The 26,457-nt window shown below is 37.1% G+C and overlaps 1 protein-coding gene across 3 annotated transcripts in view; it reads left to right on the top strand.

Moving 5' to 3' along the window:
- LOC123318393 (dynein axonemal heavy chain 8-like) overlaps positions 1 to 26,457 on the top strand; it is a 1,393,903-nt gene that overhangs the window by 165,742 nt on the left and 1,201,704 nt on the right. For all 3 annotated transcript variants that reach the window (XM_044905013.1, XM_044905020.1, XM_044905005.1), the window contains exons 7-9: positions 11,313 to 11,489; positions 18,777 to 19,100; positions 21,242 to 21,385. In XM_044905013.1, the coding sequence (XP_044760948.1) occupies positions 11,313 to 11,489; positions 18,777 to 19,100; positions 21,242 to 21,385 (645 nt within the window). The remainder of the gene's footprint in view (positions 1 to 11,312; positions 11,490 to 18,776; positions 19,101 to 21,241; positions 21,386 to 26,457) is intronic.

Raw genomic sequence — 26,457 nt, 5'->3', positions numbered from 1 at the left:
GTAGTGAATTTATCTGAGCAATAAGCATGAACTCCCGAACTCTAAGAATGATGGAACTTGTCCGGAAAAATAGTGTTAAAGGTAAAACATAATATAATACAAAAACAATTATCTTACATTACATTTTTTCTTTCAGATAATTCTAATGAAAATGAGCTCGCAAAATGCACTATTGTCGAATCAGGATTACACCAAGAAGTTCCATTCGATCTAATCGAATATACTAATTCGGAATTAGCGATTGAACCATCAATTTTGTCCGAAGTCCTAAATCCCGAAGTTCTTCCCTCAGTATCTGGTACTAATGTTTTAGAGGATCTAGACTACTCCAGTTCATCATCACTTGACTATGAACCCTCATCGTCTTATGACGACTCATCCTCAGAAGATATTGAGAACTATAAAAATAATAATATGAAGCATTCCGATAAAAACCGCGATCAACATAAAGAGGAATCCCTGAAGGAAGAAAAAGTTTCTAAGAAAAGGAAGAGAAATGAAAACCTCTGGAAGAAAAATATAAGGAAAGATAGAAGGCTTCGGGGTGAGTCCTACATTGCACATCGTGGTGTAGAGAAACCTGCACGTCCAATTCTACCAACCCCATGTCTCACAAAACCTAAGCATAAGTGCATAACTTTAGTGAATGAACAAAATAGACTTCAAATCTATACGGATTTCCGTAAGATGAATAATATTGAGGATCAACGGGTATTTTTGCAGAGCCATATAGAGCAGAAGCAGAAAAATCGCACGACTCGAAATATTGAGAATTCTCGAAAAAAATACACATGCGTTTATACTTTAACCGTTGATGAGACAAAACGTGTAGTTTGTAGAGAATTCTTCATGGCTACTTTGAACATGACAGATGCATTCATGCGATCTGCTTTGAAAAAGCGTTCCTCCATAGGAATACAAGAGAAAGATAAACGCGGAAAACACACCCCAGCGAACAAATTAACTGACAATATGGATGCATTAATACGCGAACATATTTTATCTTTTCCGTCAGTGGAGTCACATTATTGTAGGGCTTCAAGCACAAAAAAATACTTTGACTCATGTCTTAATGTGTCGATTATGTATAGGATGTACAAAGATATGTGCAGTACTAAGAAATTAAAGCCGGTTTCTTCAGAAAAATACCGACAAATATTCTATGAATACAATTTAGGTTTTTTCAAACCCAAAAAAGATCAGTGAAAAAAATGTCTTGCCCGGAACCAGATGACTGAGAATGAGAAGAATGCTAATCAAGATGAATTCAACAAGCATTTGGAAAGAAAAAATGCAGCCAGAAAAGCACGCGATGAAGATAAAATGGTAGCAAAAGGTGATTCCAAAATATTAGCCTTCAACTTTGATCTACAAGCTGTATTGACTACGCCAAAAGGATCAGCAGGTCAAATTTTCTATCTGAGGAAGCTAGCTGTCTATAACTTAACGGTCTACAATTTGGGTAATCAGAATGTAAAGTGTTATCTTTGGGATGAGACGCAAGGAAAAAGGGGAGCAAACGAAATCTCATCGTGCATATACGATTTCGTTATGTCCCATACTGAGATCACGCATGTGCGTATGATGTCTGACGGATGCGGTGGGCAGCAGAAAAATTCTTTTTTTTCTGCTATGTTAATGCAGCTTCTAGTGAACCATCCTTCCCTACAGATAATTGATCATCGCTTCTTTGAAACAGGACACACTGAAATGGAGTGCGACTCCATCCATTCCAAAATAGAGCAAAAATCCAAATTTGTGCCCGTTTATACTCCCGAAGGTTGGGCACAAGTTATCCGGGATGCTCGCATAAAACCAGAACCGTTTAATGTTCGATGAATTTTATGACTTCAAAGAATTTGCGACCAATTCTCTGAGTTTCAGTGGAGTTCCTTGGAGAAAAGTTTGTTGTCTCAGATACTTGAAGGAGCAACCAACGAGTTTATTTTACAAGACTGACTTCGCTGAGGAGTTTCACGTCGTCGATTGTAATAAAACCGTGAAGAGTCGAGGACGTCACAAAAAACTACTTTTAAAAAGAGCCTATAATTCTCCTCTACACATTAGTGAAGCAAAATGGAATGATTTAAAGAAAATGTGCCAAGATCTTACTATCCCCAGAGTGTACCATAGTTTCTATAGCTCATTGAAAAAGAGTAATACTGAACGAGATAGATTACCACAACCAGATGCTGATGAAGATACAGATAATGACTCAAATTGAAGCAAGTGCAGTTATTTGGCATGTACCTAGTTATTTTTTCAGTATTTTTTCCAACAGAAATGTATAACTTTTATTTTAGAAGAGATATCTCCTTTTATTTTTGTAAAGAACTGTTTATATCAATATATTCATTTTCACGAAAAGTGATTATTGATTTTATTTCCAAAACTGAAACGAACGAATGTGCAATAAGAAAAAAAATCATCATTCATTTTGAATCTTAGTACTCAAATAATACAGTGTATCATCTGCTATTGCTATATGTATGAACGAAATTGGTTTAGAATTATTTGTGATTTTATAGTACTCCTCTGAATATTCAAACGCCTTTATCTCGTTACTATAATTTTTCACATTCGCGGTTTTGGCATTGCATCGACGATATGCATAATCAATTTGGCCTGAAGAACTCGTTCTTGAACACCTTAAAAGTCTTATTGAGGGAAAGGCCCCTGGACTAGATGGCATCACTACGACATTCCTGAAACGTTGTGCATCTGCGATAGCATCACCATTGACCACGATCTACGAGCGTTCCCTGTCAGCTGGTATATTGCCGAAAGCATGGACGCAGTCCTCCTTCACCCCGATTTTCAAGAAAGGCGATAAGTACAGTCCTAAAAACTACAGACGCATTAGCTTAACATCTGCTGTACTCAAGATTTTAGAGAGGATGATTACATCGGAACTGGCAAAGTTTCTGTTGGACACTTCTGTGATACCGCCCGAACAGCATGGTTTTGTACCTGGCAGATCTGTTTTGACGAATCTTTTGAGTAGCGTTGGTTCGTGGACTGCAGCTTTAGATAGTAAAACTCCCGTCGATGTAATTTACTTAGATTTCTCGTGTGCGTTTGATAGGGTGCCAATCAGACGACTACTTCATAAGTTGGAACATTATGGAATCCGAGGCATGCTTTTGCGGTGGATCCATGCATTTCTTTCGGATCGCACATATTCGGTTAAAGTCGGTTCAGGGAGATCTTCCTTCAGATCTGTGAGTAGTGGAGTTCCTCAGGGTTCCGTCCTGGGGCCACTACTCTTTCTAGTTTATGTATGTGATCTACCTCGTTTGATATTCATTCATTCATTCATTTATTTATTTTAGAAAGGTAACATATAATATACAGAGTAATATATTTGTAAGAATCTGAGAGATGAGTATCTCATCTGAGAGTGCATTCTATGCTAATGATGTGAAATTTTATAACTACCCCAATACTAATCGTGATACCCTTCAGGAAGACTGTAATATCATTCAGAGGTGGACGGAGGAATGGCTGTTGCCTCTGAATTTTTCTAAGTGCCGTGTCCTGCATCTGGGTAGTAACAACCCCAAAATGATATACTATTTGGACGGAAATCCGATTGAAACTTGTACATCACATGTTGATCTGGGAGTTTCAATTGATGCTGACTTGATGTGGAGATCGCATATAGTGCGGGTGACGAATAAGGCTAAGAAGTCTCTGTACCTCATTCAGAAATGTTTCAACCGTTGCCATTTTCAAACATTAACATCGCTCTACAAGACGTATATACGCCCCATATTGGAATTTGCCGGTCCAGTATGGCATCCCATATTTGTTCAAGATGCAGATCTGCTGGAGCAGGTGCAACGGAGAGCAACTCAAATCCCATTCGGTATCATAAGACCTGACTACCAAACTCGGCTCGCCATGATGGGATTGGAAACTATCTCAAGTCGCAGGATGAGGGGAGATATGCTGACCACGTTTAGAGCTTTGAAGGGGTTTTTCGGTTATGACATGTCTGGTCTATTTTCATTAAACAGAGGTAATCTAAGGGGACACGGATACAAGCTCAGTAGGGAACGATTTTTCACCAGAAGCAGAGAGAATTTCTTGAGCAACAGGGTATTTCGGGTATGGAATATGTTGCCCCACAGTGTCGTCAACGCCCCTAGTGTCAACAGCTTTAAAAAGAGATGGGACGCATGGAGCTCCGGTAGATACTTGTGACCAGTTAGAAGTGCGTGTTTCATTTTCAGTGGTGGACTTAGTTTTCTTTTATATGGACAGTATTTCGTTAATTTGATTTAATCTAATTTTTTTTTCCGAATTCACAAGCATGAGCCTATTGTAATTTTTTTATTGTGAGTCATATAGGTTCTCCTCAACTCTAATTATAATGATAATAATAATAATAATAATTTTGCAGTCGATATATTTTGCAACGAGATAAAGGAGAATTCATGGCACATTACGGTCATCCTGTTTCGAGAAACTAATAATGCTATCAACTGCATCTCTCTATATTCTTTTGTTTTCGAGTTATAGGTCAAAATTAAAATTTCAACTCTGGTCATTATTTCCGTTTCTGTTTGAGGTAGGATGTTGAAATGAAAATATTGTGGAGACACTTTTTTGATAGCAATCCAGTAGCGTACTATGATTTTTTCAAACAGGTATATTTGCTGAGCTATAAAGTAGAGGTGTATTTTTTCTTATGAAAATAGTAGTTTAAAAGGACTCGTGGAGTCTGGAACTGCTCTTCCTCTGAGATTATGAATACTCTTATGTGTTCCATGTGTACGCCTTTGAATTATTCGTCTACGTTGACTATGTTACTTCTGCGAGATGAAAATGGCACTGTTTGCTGCTGATTTTCTCATACTACTCGAAGGACCATATGTTGGGGTTTTCCCCAGTTATAGATAACAAAAACTACACTGGTGTGTTTCCTTGCTTTATTCATACACTTTACTGATTGCTTGGGCTCTTATGATAATAATAATGCCAATATGGAAATGGTGATAACGAGAAGCCTGGAGCCGGCGCTGGACATGACAGCATGCGGGACGTCGGTGGCAGGATGTTGGGGAAGCGGGCTTCTGCTGCAAAAGAAGCTACAGCTCCAAAGCAACAACAGCCACCAACGAGTCCAATTCAATTGCCGACTCGAACCGCTGAAGGTGCTGCGCAGGATATTCAGCCAGTGCTCACCCAAGAGGAGTTAGTTAGAAAGCGCATGAAGTGGACAACGTCCATGAATGAAACTATTGTGCGCATATATAACTCCATCACGGGACTAGGGCAGAACACGAACAACTATAAGAAAAGGCTCCATGAGGAATTCTGCAACGCCTACCCAAATCTCAATATCACTGAACAACGAATGGCAGATCAGTACCGCGTAATTCTGAGAAATGAACTAATACCAACGAATCGTCGCAATTAAACGAAAACTTCAGCGTCCGCTAGCAATAGAGAATAACACCAACACCTCGGGTGAAATTCACATGCCTGGGCAACAACACCCAGAAGACATTGATACTGAAAGTCCATCTTGCAACGCAAGTGAGCCTGAACACCAGGACGATAGGGAAGAGCTCCACCGACAAGTTGACTCTGACATGAGGAGATACTTCGCCGAACTGGAAGGGACAGATCCTCTTCATCGAATAGCACCTCCTCGACTCAATACATCCAAGAAACTGTCACTTATAATCGACATCTTGAATAAGGACGTTTTACCTGAGTACTTACAGAACAGTAGTTCATTGTAATATCTGCATCTAGTTTTTTTAATGTGTAGAGCTAACGACAGCGAAAACCATAGGGGCAAAAATTCGCTGAACGAACAACGATGGTCCAAAATTACACAAGTTACACGCGCCAGCATGGCAGAAACATCTTCAACACACAACAGAAAGGCTAAGAAGGGACATTGGACGACTGACGGAGTACTTGAACGGAAATCGAGGAAGAAAGGTTGTGAAAGCTGCCAAAGAGATCATGGATAGAAACAGGACACACACACAACTAGAGACGGAGAATGCTACAGCTCACCATTGCCTCGACACTCTGAAGCAAAAATTAAGTCTGTATGCAGAACGCCTGAGGAGATATAAAAGCAATTATAGCCGAAAAAGAGGAAATGGAAAGTAACCGACGAAGGAAGTCATTGACCAATTCTGGATCCAACAATCATCAACGAAACCTCATTTCAATGGAGATACCGGATGTATTGAAGATGAAAAATCTGAAGCTATAAAATATGAGCCGATGCAGCATGACATGATCACAATTGAAGAAGTGAAATCAGATATCAGAGGACTACACAACTGGAAAGCACGTGAGCCTGATGGATTACAGAACTTCTGGATCAATAAACTTTGGATCATGCATGATAAATTGACCTCCGCAATAAATGATGTCATTGAAAATCCTGAAAGAATGCCAGTATTCCTTACACATAGCACAACATACGTTAAGACCAAAGGAATACAGAAGACCCATCCAAGTACCGACCAATCACATGTCTTTCAACGATGTACAAATTAATCACATTGTGCATTTCAAACCGAATTCACAACTATTGCGAAAGGAATAACATCATCGCCTTGAAAGAGAAAGGATGCACCAAAGACAGTTATCTGCAATCAAGCGTTCTCCAAGCGGAGGAATCTTTACGCTGCGTACATAGAATACAAAAAAGCATTCGATTCTATACCTCACGAATGGCTCTTGACGATCTTGAAGAGTTACAAGGTGGATCCCAATATTGTGGAGTTCCTGAAAAACGCCATGTCAACCTGGCGTACTAGTCTTCGAATGAAAGCAGCAGATTGCTCTATTACAACAGGACCTATTCCAATAAGACGCGGAATTTTCCAAGGAGATTCGCGGGGCCCTCTGTGGTTCTGCATAGCCCTGAATCCCCTGTCACATAGATTGAATTCTACGAACTACGGATTTTCCATCAAGAGCGGTAGTAGAACTATGATGAAACTGAATCATCTCCTTTACATGGACGATTTGAAACTCTTCGCATCTACCAAAACACAAATGCAACAGATGCTGAACATTGTGGAAGGATTCTCGGAAGACATCAAAATGAAATTTAGATTAGAAAAATGTCGACTGCTGAACATAACGAGAGGGCAAATAGAAGATGGTACGTTCAAACTCCAGGATGGTGCAGAAATTCAAGCATTAAAGAAAGGAGACACAAACAAGTATCTAGGCATAAAACAGGCAGAAAAATCAATCAGAGCCAGATGAAGAAAGAATTAAGGAAGGAGTTCACCCGAAGATTGAGAAGGATAATGAGAACCGGTCTCAACACCAAGAATCTGATAAAAGTAGATTAACACCTACGCTTGCTCGGCGCTGAGCTATTCATTCGGTATCATCTCTTGGACGACCACCGATTTAGTAGCTTTACAGTGAAAAATAAAGACGATGCTGACTAAACACAATAAACATCACCCCAAAAGCTCAATAGAACGGACAGAGCTGCCACGACATCTTGGCGATTGAGGAATTGTTGAGGATTAGTTTGTGTTGCTGATAGTTCTACGCCGTTAAAGCTACAACAGGATCACTAGGAAACCGTCGAACACTCTGCACAAGGTAAAATGCAGAAACTGATTGGCAAACCTTTGCATGGAAGGCACCAGAACGAGGTCAACCATGATTACGTCGACATATCTGCGTCGCACTACTGGTTGACTTCCGGAAGGTTGTTTCCTGAGACAGAGGGCTTTATGCTCGCCATCCAGGATCAGGTGATTCCAACAAGAAATTACATGAAATAAATCGCCAAAGATGCCTCAAGGGCGGATGATAGCTGTCGTTATGGCTGTGCGACACATGAAACTATCCAGCACATCACCGGGGGATGTCAGAAGTTCGCGGCTACGGAGTATAAAAATAGACATGATGCTGTTGCCAAGATTCTTCATCAGGAATTGGTACTAAAACACCAGTTTCTAAGTTCGAAAAAGCTTTCTTATTACAATTACCACCCGGATGCTGTATTGGAAAATGAACATCACAAGCTCTACTGGGATCGCACTGTTCTCACAGACCGGAAAATAACCCACAATAGACCAGACCTCATATTGCTCAATAAGGATGAGGACAGAGAACTATTCATCGACGTGGCAATTCCAAATAATAACAATCTTCTAGATAGGCACACTGAAGAAATTTCAAAATACAGAGATCTCGAGGAACGAACCAGAAGCCGAAAAATTTCAAGACCATTCCTATTGTCATTTCATCTACAGGCCTGATACCGAAGAAACTACTAGAGAACTTGAGGAAACTTCAGTTGAACGAAAATATCTATAGAGTCATGCAGAAGGCGGTACTGCTCGGAACGGCGAGAACTGTACGCAAGTACATGGGGAATGCAGAGGAACACAGTCTGCTCTGACAGGAAGTGTGGGTGGAGCAGGAATCCAACTGACAGCAGGGAGCCTAGGAGCGACCCGGACCCGACCACCACCACGAGCCCGAAAACCTGGAAAGGGCTCCAACAGAGCTTATTCTTTTTGATATCTGAGATATCTGGTATAAGTGAATTTCTCTCTGGAGAGGAGTGTGAAAGCCGCAAGGCTTAAGTCATAATAATGCTTCATTTTACCCAACAGGAAAATCCTCGTCGTGATTTACTTATGCGGCAAATATGCCAGAAACCGGTCTACCCATTCTTTATTCAAAGGGTCTACCTGCTACTGTTTCGATAGATGATGGCACGTTCCATGCAGTTCACTTTTCAATTTAAATTTCCTACTAGCCCATTTCTGTTGTTAATATTACTTGTCCTTCTCTCAGGACACTAGACCTCCATTCAGATATATATTCTTCTGATAAGGAGCATTACAATCTTCAAGGGCAAACAATAATTATAGCATGTGTATGAGATACCGTTTTAGCAGAGGTTAGCGTACACGTGGTACCATACAATTTGGTGTATGATACAAGAGCTAAGGGAAAAACCTCAGTAAAAAAAACCTTTCTCCCCGTGAGAGTAGTGGATTGTAAAAAATGAAATTGATCACGAAATAAGCTGAAATATTTTATATTGATGGGCATCTCGCACTACAAAAATTGATCCTTTCTCCAACAGAAAGTAAAACCCAGAAAGTCTTCTCCAAAATACCAGAAACTTTTATCTGAAATAGAGAGAAAACAAAAGCAGAAAAAGGTAAAATAATAAAATTACATTCAATATGTCAGATTAACCTGAAATTGACAACCCAATTCAGAAAGACTCAGAAACTGCACGTATAGCTCTAAAACCAACCTGAAATTTATGAATCGGACAATGATTAACCAGATGATTTATGGTTTCTTCTGGTTGCCCGCATTCGCAACTAGTGCTTTCAACTGAATTCCACCTGAAAAGCATAGTATTGCAACGTCCGTGACCTGTTCTTATACGTTTCAGAATACACCATATTTTCCTGGGAAGATCAAAACTCTATTCGAGGGATCTCGAACTAATTCCTTGTTGAAAATAGTGCACCTATTCCATCCAGACTACCAAAGGCCTTTTCCCTTATATTCGAATTCAGAAAAGAGTTGGACCCTCGGTTGGACCCTAAAGGTTTACGCGTCTTCAGTTTTGGAATCGTATTTTCTGGAATGTAGGATAGAATTGGAAACGAGTCAGGATAGGATTGGAATTTCTTCCAGGAATTCATAACCGCAGTCTGTCTACGAGGCGGTAAAATGTTTGAAAGAACTGGCAACCATTGAATAGAGGAAGATCTAATAGACGCAAATTTTCCAAATGGGCTTTGAAATTTTGCGGAGACCAGCTGAACTCCTAGATATTTCGGATTGAAGTTATGTTCCAAAATAGAATTACCGAAAAATACACTCAATTTTCTATATTTTTGATGATTGTTGAAATGGATACACGTTTTATTTGGGTTAGGACGCAAACGCCACTCGAAAAAGTAATTCCTCAAAACGCTAAATCTGTAGATAGATTATTCTCTATGCATCTAAAATCAGAATGAAGGAATGCGAGGGCAATATCATCAGCGTAAATAAATTTCTCAGAAGAAGTCGTAAGGATATTCTACAGATATAAATTGAAAATAATAGGTGCTAAAACTGATCCTTGAGGAAGACCTTTATTCAAAGTTTTGAAATTACTCCATTTATCATCTACAAAAACACGAAACCTTCTCTGACAGCATGTTTTCCAGTAAGCTAAACATTTTTCCACACTTCAGATGAGTATAAAGTTTGAAAATCAAACCGTCCTTCCATACTGTGTCATATGCGGCAGATAAATCTACAAATGCTGTTCCTGTTTTCAATTTATTATTGAAACCTGATTCACAGAAAGTGGTGAGGCTCAGAACCTGATCACATTAATTTCTACTTTTACTGAAACCCCCTTGACAAGTTTGGAAAGCGTCTTCTAGAGTCGATTCAATCCTAAAAGAATTAGCCTCTCTAAGATTTTAAAAGGAACACTTAATAAACTAATAGGTCGATAACTACTGGGGTCAGAAGAATTATTTCCACGTTTGAAGATTCCTATGACTTTCGTTTTTCGGAACTCGGCGGGAAAATTGCCGGTATTCAGAATATTATCATAAAAAGATAATAACCAAGACAACGCTCTTTTGTCTAAATACTTGATGAATTCCGGATAAATTCCGTTAAAACCTGGAGCTTTTCGAGATTTAGAAGATTTAATTGCTGCTTTCAATTCATCCATATTGAATGGATTAGAGATGACATCCACGGCTGGAAGTGAGGTCCTAAAATTGTGTTATTTATGCTTCATGTCTTTCATTTTTTATTGTGAAATTTCAACTGAATTAAAAACATCAATGAGTCGATGAGCAATAATGATAGGATCGATCTTGGAAGATGACATTGCTAAAGGAGCAGCCTCACCTAGTTTCCTCAGAACAGCCCATGAGCTCCTACTAGAATGTGTGAAGTATATGTTTGAAACTACACTATTCCATATCTGCTTACGACCGGTATTTAATGAATTCATAAGCTTTTCGCATTTTCCTTGAGATGGGGAATTTTGATAATCTTTATACAAATTTTTGGTTTCATTTGACCAACTAGGAATATATTCGTGACGAAAACCTCGTAATGAAGTTTGTAGCTGCAGCTTTTATTACATCTACAAAAATTTCCAACAGCAGATAATTGTTTTATGAAATACGGATTCCCAACATTTTTATGACTGAATTTGTTTCATAATAAAGATACCAAATTATCAGAGAACTGTGCTACTGGACCGAATCCGAAAGTGAGTTCGATGATCGCATTTAAAATGTGCTATTTTCTTTCAGGCTCTAGTACAGTACCAGCAATTGAGACGAGAAGACGAGTTTGTTGGTCCGCTTGTGGAGGTAGAATATTGGAGAAATCAACTATCAAGATTCACAAGCATAATCGAATTCATCACAAAAGCAGATTGCCAAATTCACACAGCTTTTCTAAGAGAAATTGCTAGTTCTGTTCTGAAGGTAAGGTGGTTTTATCCCTAAAACTCATTCCGAAAATCAATTCACAAAACGGGTCATGCTATGAAACTATCGAAGATTGTCAAATTATTTGAAATATTTGTCGGAAAGTTATGTTGGAAATTCTGAGAATTCCAATGTGAAAAGAGTCGCCGTGGAATCTTGTAGTTGTAGTAAGAAGGTCAAAGAATCGGATTGAGCTTTCGATTGGTACTAGAATGATATATTTACCTTTTCTCTCTGATCTGCAATGAACATGAGAAGCCTCAAAATTTGAGAAACGGTGGGGAGGTTTTTTCATACAGTATTTGTTGTATGGAATCTTTAATTTTTGCCGGTACAAAGTAAAAACCATAGATTAATGAAACAGGAGATAGAGCATCTCGACAAATACGCGTTCACAAAATACTGCCATAAATATGAATTTGGATTCCTTGGGTGGGGGAACTGGACAGGAGCGGATTCAGAACTAGTCACGCTGTGAATGTTTCAGATAGTCGGCAATAATTTTATATCGATTGAAAATATGTTTCACTGCAAAGATTTCCAGTATTATTCTTATGACAACTAATCGAAGGGATGAAGAAGTAATAATACCAAAACACCTGACGTAAAAAAGAATTTATTTTGAATACAATGTTATCATACAGTAATGGTCAATATGACCCTAACCTACATACAGATTATTTGAAATTTTATTCACTAAGTATATACTGAAAACCAAAAATTACTTTCATCAAATAAATTCCCTTCAAAATGGTGAATTCTCAGATCAATAAAAGTGGAAGCAGCTGAATTTGATGGAATTTGTATAATGAGAATCTTAAAGAGTTTCTTCATTGAAGAGATCCTCAAGTCTTTTGAACACATTTTGGGGAATGAAAAAGTAATGTAATACTGTAGACATGTACCAATGATTGTGAAATAAGAAATGATTTCTTATTGCATACAGTTACTCATAAAAGAATCCCTCAATTCTAGATGAAGCATCATTTTTCTTCCTTTTATGGGCAGTTTTAAATTGAATTAAGTTATATTGCATATTAACTAATGAACATATTTTTCACTGCAACTAGAAGAAAGATTCGGTGCTTTGTCAGAAGTAGCTGAAGACTTTAGCTTCCTCAATGGAATATGTTTGAAAGACTTTCCACTTGAGGAGGTAAAGAAGAAGGCAGCGGATTTGGCATTGAAGTATAGTTCCGATTTAGATCCGTATGAATTTGTCAACGAACTGGAGAGCTTCAAATTCCAAGAGAGTTCGATATTTGACAATTTGAAGAGCATTCATCTCTGGATCTTCTTCGAAAAATACGGGAATTATAACTTCAAATGATACTCCGAATTTTTTCATCATTACCAGTAACCACAGCAACATGTGAACGTTCCTTCAGCAAGCTGAAGTTAGTGAAAACCTACTTAAGGTCGTCAATCGACAGAAAATCGAAATGCCACAACTTCCGGGCTAACTTGATAGACCTGCACTAAAGAGTGCAGGAGGGTGGAAGAGCACCGAAATTGCGATGAGTTATGTCGATGATTCGGTCAACAAAAAATCGAAATGTCTAGCAAATTATTTGGTAGTAAGGAGAGTTCAAATGTTCTGCAGTCCTCGAGTTCAGCAGTTTCTGAGTCAACAGATGGTTCATCATCATCAGTATCAACTCTTTCATCATCAAAAATCTGTGTTACTGGAAAAACTGGAAAACAATTGTACCATGATTTTCAACATATATGACGATAAAACAAAATTTTCTAATGTGAATAATACTACTAACTTGTAAAAATTTTGCAAGTTAACTGTCAGTTTTACAAGTTAATGACTTGATAAAATAAACTTTCTTGATTAATATTGTGTTTTTGGAAACTGACGTTTACGAATGAGAAACAAATAAATATTGTTCTTACTCAACGTTAGGACAAGTATCACTTTCCGCACTTGATAGGATAATAACCATTTTGGCATATGTAAATCCACCTAACCTACAAATGTATTTCAGCCTTTGAGAAAGAAATAAAGTGAGAGTGTTTAGACTACACAGCCCACTGAATACAGTATTATATATTGATATCGAAAAATAAAGGTTACATTCTACAGACACTTTTTCATGCGGAATGCAGTGCCAACCAGTTCTCCCTAGCACTTACGGTTACAGAGCTGCCATTCGTTCCCATCGGATTTTGCCCACCCTGTACCACATAAACCAGAAAAATCTATATAAATGAAAACATACAAGGCATGAAAGGCGAAACTAGGGATTAACAGACTATTCACATTTAATTTCCGAAATGGTTTCCTCTCTTTTGAAAACGCGTTTGTGTACTTTTCTTGAATTTGCCATAGAACTTCTGATGAGATTTAAATTTTGCTTCAAAATATTGCATTCCTCGAAAATTCTCAAAATAAGATGTTCTCTACTCCCTACTCCCTAATTTAAACCATCATTAATCGCTTTCATTAATATTGTACTAGTTGATTAAATAACTATTTGAGGTCGTGAATGAGTACCTACAACATTGATTGAAATATCTTTACGTGGGCTGTTTCTTAGAAATAATCTTTTTATTGGAGGACTGGAGGTGCGAATATGTCATTCTGTATTGAATGATTTTAGAATATGAGCAATAATTAAAGATGGATTTGGATTCTGGTAGAAGTATTTCAGAAACAGTTTTGTATGTTGCATTCTTTGACGATACACCTTAACTACCTAGTTCATAATATTCTCACAGCATTGGAGTTAAATTTCGATATCGTTCTTACTTGAAAATCATTTCTCGGAAAACGGTAGGTGTGCCAAAAAATTTGATAACACTGGAGTAATGACTCATCATGGTAGAATCTGAAACGGATAATGAACTTATGGAAACGCAAGGTACAGGGTGTTTTCAACCTTCAAAATTAATACGAAATTATCACAATAGAACCAAGTATTTTGAAAAACGTGTAAGTATAATTGAATGTACTAATTCATATTGTACTATTCTGAAAATTTAATCAGAATTGATTGAACTGGTAGGCCAAACCTCTGCATGGAAGTTTGTGCCAACACGAGTCTACACTAAGCCTATAATGAAGTAGCCAGTGGAGTATACAAAGTGTAGACTACGTGACAAAGCCGAAGACGGTCCAGCATTTGTCCTCGGGCTGCTCAACAATAGCCGGTACAAAATACCTAACCCTCTGTAAGCCTAGTTGCACACACACCGATTTTGGACGGCCGATTTTATATCGGTCGTCCAAATTCCAATAGTGAACCACGTGTGGGAACGGGACCTTGCACATACGCCGACCACTGATCGGTGACGGTAAAATGCCGGTGAGAAACCGTCCAAAACCGGCAATACCGGGATGTAGTGGCGTACGTGACTAAGTACACGTTTGTACAAGCACCGATTGTATACCATTGAACTCAAGAAGGAGTTCTTTCTTGAGTTCAATGTTTTTTACCGACCATTTCAGTCGACTTTAGTTGGCTGCTCGTTTGGACGGTAAAAATCCGGTAAGTGTGCTAGCAACTGCTACCGATAAAATATCGGCCGATTTTATTCCGACCCGTCCAAAATCGGTGTGTGTGCAACTAGGCTATCACTTCCCATGTACGCTCATCAAGCGGTTTTACAGAACGACGACCAGATATGGTGATATGATCTAATTAGAACAAAACAGCCATTATCGTAGATTTCTCATGCTACTTGACCAAAACCTATGGGGAGAAGATAGCAAAGTACAAGCCACTGTCAAAACAAATGAAAATCATGTGGCGCCTGGAAAAGAGGAAACAAAACCCTTAATTTTCAGTAGCAATGGCCTGGTCCACCGAAAAACGATAGAGCACATCCGAAAACTGAAGCTGCCCTCCAATACAATTCGTTGCCGAATCCGTGTATACAATTTCTCGCTATTTTTTAAATATCTCTCATCTGTCCATCACGTCTGTATGATCATTCCAGGAGTTTATGCGTTTACGGCACTATCGGTTAGTGCTTTCCATTAAACATTCGTGACTTATGTTTGGGTTCTCTTTTATGTGTATGAGTTACTCCTGAGATGTTCCGCATTTTTATTTCGTCAGTACTAGGGATGCTTTTGTTTCTTTGTTGTCGGCTATTTTTCTATGGCGGATATTTATATGGCTTCAATGCATATTTTGCAAATTTAAATTTTTTTTCAATGTTATACCTTGATAGGAGTTCCTATATTACAGTCTAAGTTAAGCATGGGCAAAGTACGGTCCGCGGGCCAGGTCCGGCCCAGGTGATAGTTTAATCCGGCCCGCGTCAAGAATTTGTAAATATCGCCAGTATTTTTGTTTTCTATAAGTTTGATCGTCTAAGGTAGGGAAAACCAACGGCACCTAATAGTTTTGTCAAATCGTTGCGTCCTGTTTATTTTCATCTTAATATGTTGAATATTATCCATCGAAGACAAAAAACCAGCTGGAAGCGTGTTAGGTGGAAGAAGGACTGATAAATAGAAGTACACCAATTTGTTATTCGAATTGCATAGAGTTGTAATCGGAGCTCAGCCTTAGTACTGCGTGTGCATCTGGCAGCGGCTGGCAATATTTCTTGTAACTGCGCAGATAATGGACCTTGATAGTATCCACATAACAAGTACAAGTCGCCAAATCTCCTTCTGTGTTTTGCATCACAGAACACAAATAATGCCGCATGGAGTTGCAACGAATAGCTGGGTGCTGAGCTTTAAATATGAAGGTAGTATCCCAGTCAACCAGAAATGTAACAGTAAGTCGCAGGGAGTACCCAAAAATATCGCAATGAAGCGCTTCTTTGAGAATTTTCATGGACGTACTTAAGATTTCACATTGTGGACATTAACGTCCGCATATTGTTAAGTTTGCGAATTCCTCAACTTTAGATCCCTAGTGGTTGCATGAAACATCATATCGAGATGTAAAATGATGTGTTGTGAGTAAATTTCGATGAACTCTACCCAGCGACTTCTCTAAGAAAAACTTTCAGTAACTGTCTGAAATGTTCTATTTATCAACACGTGGTCTTGAGGTTAACTCATAACCTAAATCCCGCTATGCAAAACGTGGTGTGACTATTCGTGTTTCGTGCTGTGACTGCGTTGTGTTGAGAGAATAAACAAACAAAATCTTTATGAATGAATTTTGAGAATAATTTTTTTAACCGAGCTGTTCATCTATTATTAAATTTCGTTTTAGTTAAGTGTAACTTGACGTTGATTGATTAATTAATGTGCAGTAAAAGGTGAGTAGTTATATAACCTATTGAAATAATGACTATATCATGATCACTTCTTGGCCCTCTTATCCTCCCCATTTTTGCACCTTTGTAACGTTCAACTTTCAACATACCTCATATGAATTTAGGTGATTATTAAGTCATAAGTGACATTCACAAAACCTTCAAAATTAAACTTGGAATTAATTTGAATCATCCATAGAACTTCAAATTATTATTTTAGATAGTGTGCTGGAAAAAATCAGCTTTTACTGTTGTTCGATTTTTCATGACACTCAATTTATTACTATCAATACAGCTCTAATTTTTTCTTCTTCAGCTGGACCATGCCGTTCCTGAAGTGGAATGAAGATTTATAACAAGATATACGTTCTTTATCATTCATCACTGGTATTCGTGCCACTACATAGTTGATTATACGTTCTTTATGTTATAGATTTGGATTTGTATGAAACATATTAATCTTGAATAAAAAGATATCACTAATTCAATTTCCCATTTGAGGATGAGAGCAGAATGCGAAATATATGTAGGTAAGAGTAAACACAGGGTAAAAATGAGGCGTTCAGAGCTGAAGAGGCCCAAGCTACAATTCTTCTGAAATTGAGTTTACGAGTATATAAATTTTGATTAATTTTTAAGCAGTTCTTACTGTTAATTCAATTTCAGAAAAATTGTAGCTTGGGTCACTTTTGCTCCGAACGCCTCGAATATAGAGTGCAAATTGATTGCCACGATGGTGATTATCAAATTGAACATGAATATAACTTCAATAGAGGATACACTTTGGTAGTTTATTCTGTCAAAATAATCGTTCCAAAAACCTCCAAAATGAGAAGTCGCAATGTTGCTGTCTATGGTGCTTTTTTTACACTTACTATGTGATATTATTATTATTATTATGTACTGGGTAATTACCCGCGATATGCGATGTTGCGGACATTAAGCACTCTCCAGTAAGTACTGGTGGCCTTTTTTTAAATCAACATTGTGAAGTCGCATTTCCACAGTGGTAATTCCCAACAACTTCCCTGTGACTGAAACTGGTTGACTGGGATTCAAGTGTGAATCATACATGAAAATTTATTCGAATCTGCGTAGTTAGAAGTAACGGTTTTCTCCTGAATGGAATTTTTTGAGCTTTAATTATTGTAGCCAATATTAATATAAGTTAAGCAAAGCTCGCAACTTAGCATCAGTGTAGTGTTCTAGTTCTTTCAATTTTAAATAAATTATTTTGGATTTGCTTGGGCTTGGGAATCTTGAGACGCTGAATGGAAAATTACCTAGGCGGGCCAAAAAAATTGAAAATATACATGTTCATAAGTGATAAACATCCTTCGATTCATACATCGAAAATGACTTACATCCTAAAAAAGTAAAAAAATTACAAAACTCATTGTTCGGTAAAATACGAAGGAGTATGTGAAAAATGAAATGTGATTAAGCTTCTAAAGTTGTTCCATACTCTGGTATAAATTGGCACTATGATGCTATATGCTGTTGACTAAAGGTGCCTACAGATTTCTCTGACATGACGTGCGCCCATGTCATAATGCGCGTGATTCAAAAATCTAACATAGGATTTTGCGCTGAAGTGTTAAATTTGTCTGACGTGACGTTGACGAAGTGCATACCCAGGTCAGTAATTTAACACTTCCGCGCAAAATCCTATGTTAGATTTTTTATTCGTGCGCACTATAACTTGAGCCCACGCCCGCGTCACGTCAGAGTCATCTGTAGGAGCCTTTAGTAAACAGAATTTCAGTCATCACTACCAATTTCTACCAGAGTATAAACAACTTTTAGAAGATCAATCACATTTTCATTTTTCACATACTCCTTCGTATCCTAAATAACAATAATTAATTTTTGTATTTTTTTTTACTTTTCTAGGATGTAAGTCATGATGTATAAATCGAAATAAAGTTTATCACTTGTACAAATGCGAATTTTCAATTTTTTTGGCCCGCCTAGGTAATTTTTTATTTTATCTGGCCCTTCCATCACAAAGTTTGCCCATGTCTGGTCTAAGTTGTCAATGTGTTTTTTTAGGTTTGGAAGAAACAAATAAATGCAGTTACCGATGCAAGAAATGAGTGCTCGGACAATGTGAAGTATCTTTACTCATTTGAATCGTATTGTGCTCCTTTATACCAACTTGACCCGACGGAGATTCCGGCTCATATTCCCGCACTATTGCGTTCTGTCAGGATGATTTACAATACCTCACGATACTACAATAATACTTGCAACGTTACAGCTGTTTTGGTCAAGGTATCAAACCAAATTATCAACGTTTGCAGGAGCTATTTGAATTGCAATGGGACAAAAACTGTCTGGAATCAGCCCAAGAAGGATGTGTTGGCTAAAGTTGAGGTAAATATTTATTTTGTTGCAGAAGTGCTTTATATCTTTTGAAACTTCGTTGTCCTAAAAAAAAAATATGGAAAATAAATTTTTCTCCATGAGCAGAATTGTCCGTAGTGTAGAAAGCTCTGATCATAAAAGAAAAAGAGGTTGAAAGATTGGCATTTTAATTCTTCAGGTCGATGACATGTGAATATGTATGCCCATGTAAAAGCCGATTTAGCCAGATCGTGAACTATGATAGTAGACCACAGAACAACATGCAATCAAATGAATAAAAAATATTCCAGCTTCTACTATACTAGCTTCTTCTCGATATCTGTTCAATATAATTCGATAAAAATTGTTACTCAAAATAGTGTCAGATTGATCCTTCTATCTGGCACACGAGTTTTGATCGGCTCATTGGGCGGTTCAAGAATCGGCGAATAAAATTTGATTTGCCCTTTAGATTTCGTATTCCCTCCCTGGCGTCTGCATAAAATATTGTTTGCTGTGAATTAATGGTATATACGCTATAGGTACACGGTTTTTTCAGAAGTGAGGATTTTTACAGAAGGTAGAACATTTTACCGAAAATCGTCTACTTACGAGTTAACTGTTCAAGAAAGCGGATTCATCATAATCCCCAGTTCAATATGCTTATAAATTTTGAGTACTAAATCATGATTGTTCACTAGGTTTCAGTACATTCGAGACTATCTGAATGACTCTTTGAGGTCATTTGAGAAAAATAGGTCCTTAATGCTAGGTAGGGTGAAATGTAGACAAATTGAGAAATTTTATTGAAAGTTCTTGTGACAATAATAGTCGATGAAATGCTCCCATTGCTATGATATTTTACAACATTCTAGCGTCGGAGTCAGACAGTTCAAACAACATCGAAACCAAAGAAGAATGCGATGATAAATTTGAATAAATTTTGCGAATAATTTATACGAGTTTAATTGGTGAGAGATTTTAACACTTGTATCTTGATACTTCTGCTGTATGTGGGTAAATCGTATCGAAATGAATTATTTCATATCCCGAATTACAAGGAAATAGGAGAGATATGAACCTTCTAGTTCCCATTTATATTTTTTTCCTCTGGAGAGAAGTGTGAAAGCTTTTATTACCAATTCAATGAAATATTGAGTCAGACGCCGCCTCGGCGGAAACCGCCTGTGTCAGAGCCCTAAGACCCCGATGGCTCAGCATACTCCTGCGTCAAATGAGGAGATGCAAGAACAATCTCCAAATCGCCAGATATGTAGAAGAGTAAGCATAGAAATGTTGCACCTCCTGGTGTGCCAATCACTACAAGCATCAGACACTGGAGTTATATATGAACACTCATTATGTTTGTTTGATAATGTATGTAATAACGTTTACAGGGTGATGCATAACTATTTGGACATAGGCTAAGGGCAGATTGTTTGGACCAAAATATGGCGATAGGAACAAATATACTTCAATAAAATATTGCTGTGGAGAAAGATAGAGGGCGTTAATGTTGAATTTCTTATAAGGGGTCAGAATAATATTTTCTTCGAAGTTCGAAAGTCCTTCATTAAAAGAATCAGAAAAGGCCTAGAAGTCGGAGAAGGCCACGTAGAACATTCAATTTATGTTTATTTTTTTTATGTTACATTGTTTTTAATTATGCATTATCGTCGAAATAAATAAATGAACTAAATGAATCGGTTCTTCAAATCCTTTTCCGATACTCTGAACTGTTCATTTGTGTTTATCTTAAGGAAGGATGGAAAATTTTACAGTGAAATTATTAGCAAAAAACTGAAAAAAAAAATCAAATTTAACGCCCCCTGTATTTTTCCACAGCAATATTTTATTGTGGTATATTTAGTCCTATCGTCATATTTTGGTCCAAACAATCTGCCCTTAGCCTATGTCCCAATAGTTATGAATCACCCTGTATAGATATTGTAGCTCAGATATGAATAAATAAATAAAAACATAATAGATAGAAAAAGAGTTCGGAGTTATCTAAAGTATTAGCGACAACAAATAATTTAAATCGAGGTTTAAATGAGCAGGACGATTTTTTTTCTGTATGCAAAAAATTTACATTTAATAAGTGTCATTCAACAAACCTGATTAAGTTTCGAATGAAAAATGTTCATTCATTCATATTTTTTCTTTTTAAGAAATGCTTGGACCTTTATCTCAAATATTACCAGTGCTACAACAAAGTGTGCTCTGAAATGAAGGAAGCTGGAGAGAAACCATTCGGTTGTTCAGAAATGTATATCTTTGGAAAGTTCGAGACCTTCAAAAAGAGAGTAGAAGACGTAAGTAATAATCATACTTTTCCTATATGTTTTGAATACAAAATGCAATAAAAAATTTTGCAAATTATTGAGAGGAGAAAGTATATTTGTTTTTTTTTGTATCTTGGATGATATTTATTATATCAATTTATCAAATATCAATAAATCAGATATCAATATCTGGAATTATTGTTCAGTTTGCTTAGTTTCTCTACCAGAATAAAAAAGAAAAATTCAACAAAGCTGATAGTTTCCAATCGAATACTTATGCCATATGTAGAAAACGTACAATTCGTGTCCATTTATGGTAGGAACGTTCACGGACTTGATTGGTATATAATTTGAATGTTTATTTTCGGACATTCCATGATATACAGGGTGATTCCGCAGGATACCGACAGATTTGAGAAGTTCATACTAGTCAAAACGGTTTCGAAACAATGTTTCGTTTATGGCTGGGGACCCTCATTGATACTCTACGAGGTGATTTGTCCGATTCGACCGATTTTACTTTTATCAATAACTTTCGTATGATACATTTTTGAAAAAAAATTGCAGCAAGATGAAATAACTTTCAACTATGGTTTACATTTGAAAAATCGGAAATCCCTATCGTATCTCGCAAAGGACTGGATCAAAAAATTTATTAATATCATAATCGAATTCCCTATAAAAAAGTGCCTGTAGAATGAAACAAGGGATTTCGGATACGAGTTCAAATAAGCGAGTTATTCAGTTTCATTGAAAATGACAATGTCCCAATTTTTGTTCATAACTCAAAATCTATTAACGTTATGCTGGATCTGTTTTCAGTTTTGGATTAGTCAAGAAAAAAGAGGTCGAGAATGTGTCGTCCGTTTCCTTCTAGCTGTTATAGTTTTCGAGATCCCTTCAGTAGACAACGAATTTTGCCTATCCTGTACATTGTGTTTCACAAACTTCGTTATCCGTTTGAAATCTTATCACAATGAGTCATTATTCCAGTGTTCTCAATTTTTTTGGCACACGTCCGGCTTTCCGAGAAAGAATTTTTGTAGAAGAACAATATAGAAATTTAGCTCCAAATTAGGGTGCACATTCTGAACTAATGTCTGCTTTTCATCAAGTTACAAATCTGTAGCGTACGATCGATCTGTCAGTGTCCGATTCACAGATTCGTAAATAATGCAATTCTGGAAATTCTGTAACTATCTTCTTCACAGTGTTATTTTTGAACTACTTATCGTAAATAGAGACGGATTCCTGTGAGCTACAGATCAATAAAAACGTCCAAAATTGCAATTTTCCTGTAAGCTTATGAAAAGCTACAGATTGGCCCCCAGGTGAAAGCGGAATACCACCATAAGTAAAGCTTTATCGTCCAAGGATACAAAATGCAGAGCTTTCCCTATGTTCTTAAATAGTTTTATGAAATTCCAAATTCATATTTGATTAGTTATATTCTGAAACAAATCATTCAATACGAAAAATTACTTTATATGCAAAAAAAAAACCGAAAAATCTCAATAAACATACGGAACATATGAAAGGCGATAATAATGCCCGATTGTACAGTTCAAATTCGAGCCGGGTTCAACATTGAACCTAGTTCAACCTGTCAAAATTGAATGGAATTGTCAAAGTTTATCTGGGTTCCAACTAAAACTTATCTTGAACTGTACAACTGGGCCTAAAATTCAACAAAATATTCACAGGTCCGTCAAGCTAGAGACCCGCCCATTTTGTGCCAATTTGCTCCGTAAAAAATTTTTGTGCGAGATATTCCCAATTTTCCTGTGGATCTTCAACTTGACGCTGAGACCCGCCCATGTAATTTCGACAAATGTATATGATAATAATTTTGTGCCCATTTTGTGCCAATTTGTGCCGTAAAAATTTTTTTCCGAGATATTCCGACTTTTCCTATGGGTCTCCAACTTGATGCGGAGATCCGCCCATGGAATTTCGACAAATAAATATAATGATAATTTTGGCCATTGTCTACCGTAGGGCAAAAATTTTTGCTGGTATATTTTCCAAGATAATACGGCTTTTCCGATGGTTCTCTAACATGACACCCGTCTATAGAATTTCGACAAATAAATATTATTATAATTTTGAGCTCATTTTGTGCCGTAAACAAAAATTTTTTTGCCTGTATATTTTTCGAGATATTCCGACTTTTCCGATTGGAGAGCCTCCAACTTGACGCGAAAATTCATATATGGAATTTCGAAATCTTATTGAATGAATGAATGAATGAATGAATGAATGGTTTATTGGTGTATCTACAATTGTAAAAATTGTTTCCACAAGTCAGGTAAACATCAACATCGACACAGTTTTATATAAAATATACACACTTATTGTAAAAACGACAGGACGTGACAAATTGAAACTTAACAAATAAGATAAACAAAGTTTACAATCTCATGACTTCCAGAACGAATTGAACTCATCAATCAAATAAAAAACATTGTCCAACAATATTTCCTTAATTTGCTTTTTAAATTTGACATGTGAAAGGTTTCTCAGCTCGGCAGGCAGTCTATTATATAACGACGCTGCACAATACTCCGGGTTGCTTTGGGATTTTTTCAGTCTCAAGAAATTTTTTCTGATTAGGGATTTATTTCTTGTGTCATATTCGTGTACGTCGGATTGCAAAGGATAATGCTTGTCACTGCCGTGGATGTAAAGTAAGTTTTCTAGAATAAAGATTGATGGAAAAGTTAAAATTCTCAACTTTTCGAAAACTTGCTTGCAGTTCTCCCTATAACTCAATCCTCCCAAAATCCTTATCGCACGTCTCTGCAATCTGAAGACTGATTCGCGTCGAGCACAGTTGCCCCAAAGTATGACAGCATACCTCAGTTTACTCTCCACGAGAGCAAAGTAGACCAATCTAAGTGTTTTCTCGGACAGCGAACAGGAAAGAACCCTCAGGGCAAATATATTTCTACTCAGACTGGATGTCAGCTCATCAACATGGGTACTCCAGGTAAGTGAAGCGTCCAGATACACTCCCAGGAACCTAACCGTGCTGTCATTGTCTACATCACATCTCTTTCTCAAACTCAGGGTCAGAGATTGTGTCTTATCTTCATTCATACTGAGACCATTTGCTGTAAACCAATCCAGAGCTCCCGACAGAGCCACCCGCGCTTTCTCGGCCAAGTCTTCGAGGTCACGTGATCTAACCTCAAATGTTGTATCATCCACAAATTGGGTTGTCTTTACTTCAGGCACATATCCGGGCAGATCGTTAATGTATATTATGAAAAGTACAGGTCCCAAATTTGATCCCTGTGCCAGCCCAAGGGTCAAGTCTGTCGTATCCGAATACATGTTATCCACGTAAACCGCTTGCCTACGATCGCTCAAAAATGAATCGATCAAATTTAGGGCTATGGAATTGAATCCGTATCTCTCCAGTTTAAAAAGCAGCTTATTCCGATCGACACAGTCGAAGGCTTTTGACAAGTCAACGAATGATCCCAAGCAATGTTCACCTTGCTCAAAACAATCGACAGTAAAGTCAATGAAGTGAATAATAGCATCGACCGTACTTCTGCCTTTTCGGTATCCAAACTGATTTTCTGAGAACAAGTTATTCTGTTCAAAGTAGCTTACTATCTGGCCTGCGATTACTTTTTCAAGAATCTTGGAGAACACCGGTACAATTGAAATGGGACGATAGTTGTTTTTATCCTTACGATCTCCTTTTTTATGAACTGGGATCACTTTAGAGATTTTTAAGCAATTTGGGAATTTTCCTGTCAGTAGACATTTATTAATCAGTTTAGTTAACGGCATAATGATTGAGCTAATATTAGCTTTAATTATCTGCACCGAAAGGTCATAATAATCCGTGGATTTGCTATTCCTCAAGCTCTTCACTATTTCACGCACCTCAATGAATCCCACCTCGCGGAATACAAATTCTAAGTTGTGTGGAACCCTCTTCTTAAATGATTGACCGAACTAGTGATGATTGATACTAGTAATTTTGTGCCTATTTTTTCTATTATTTTTTGTGGATAAGGTTAAGTGATATTTTCTTTATACAGTAAAACGTATTTGAGAAGCATCAACAAATACTGGCAGTTAGACGCAAGTCGTTAGCCATTTGCTATAGCAATAAATTTTCTCTCTCTCTCTCTCTATTCATTAACTCTAATCTAGGTTTACAATTTCTGAAGGGGTACTTCGGTACCTATGGAAAATCAGGATAATATTAATATGAGTATGGATATGAACGTTGTTTGTTTTTCAAATTTCATACGAACTATAAAGTTAGAATTTCGATTTTGCAAGAGTCTGATAAGCAATCCTCGATTGAAGTGCTGAACGGGTGTTCTGGATGCACCACTCCGCCACAACGCCTAGATCCGCTTACGGAATTTCGATCAATGAGTATTATAGGAAAATTTCAATGATCCTTTGAATGTAAAATATGGATATTTCAATAAATAGGCATCAATATCTTCGAATATTCAGGCTCGGTACTTTCACGTGTGAATAAATAAATTTATTCGATAGATAAGTCTTATACATAGAATAAGTAAAAATGCTGTATTTTCAGTTTCAGATATTGTTATTCATCGAATAAATCTGTCATTGAAACTTAATTAAAAGAGTTCATTTTTCATAGATCGAATGTCAGTACGTCATTATTGGTTGAATTTCTTAGATTCTTGATATATGGTTATTCTTTATGTGATTTTCACGAAATATTTGCTTTCTAGTTGGAATTATGATAATTTCTACAATGTGGTGTCTTATTTTACATTAATCATTGAAAAGTAGTGTTAGTATATTTTGCTGAAGAGTAGTTTAGTTGGAAAATAAAGTCTGTATATCCTTTTATACCATATATTGCCTTTTTGAAAGTAACCTTTCAAAACCTTGCTGATACGTAAAATTGTGATATTTTGTGATATATTCTGGAGTAATGACTTCCTTTCTTTTCGATGTATAAAAATGTGTTCTGTCGGACACGACTCGAAATACGACTGCGTGTATTGTATATTCCCTTCATAGTCGACTCCCTGCTACTTTCCGCTGAAACCCGTTTTGTTATCGCACACATTGAAATTTTACCAACAAACATT

The sequence above is a fragment of the Coccinella septempunctata genome, chromosome 1 (assembly GCF_907165205.1).
Source record: "Coccinella septempunctata chromosome 1, icCocSept1.1, whole genome shotgun sequence".
NCBI classification, from domain to species: domain Eukaryota; kingdom Metazoa; phylum Arthropoda; class Insecta; order Coleoptera; family Coccinellidae; genus Coccinella; species Coccinella septempunctata.
The sequence above is the reverse complement of the archived record's forward strand: the minus strand, read 5'-3'. Positions and strand labels throughout refer to the sequence as shown.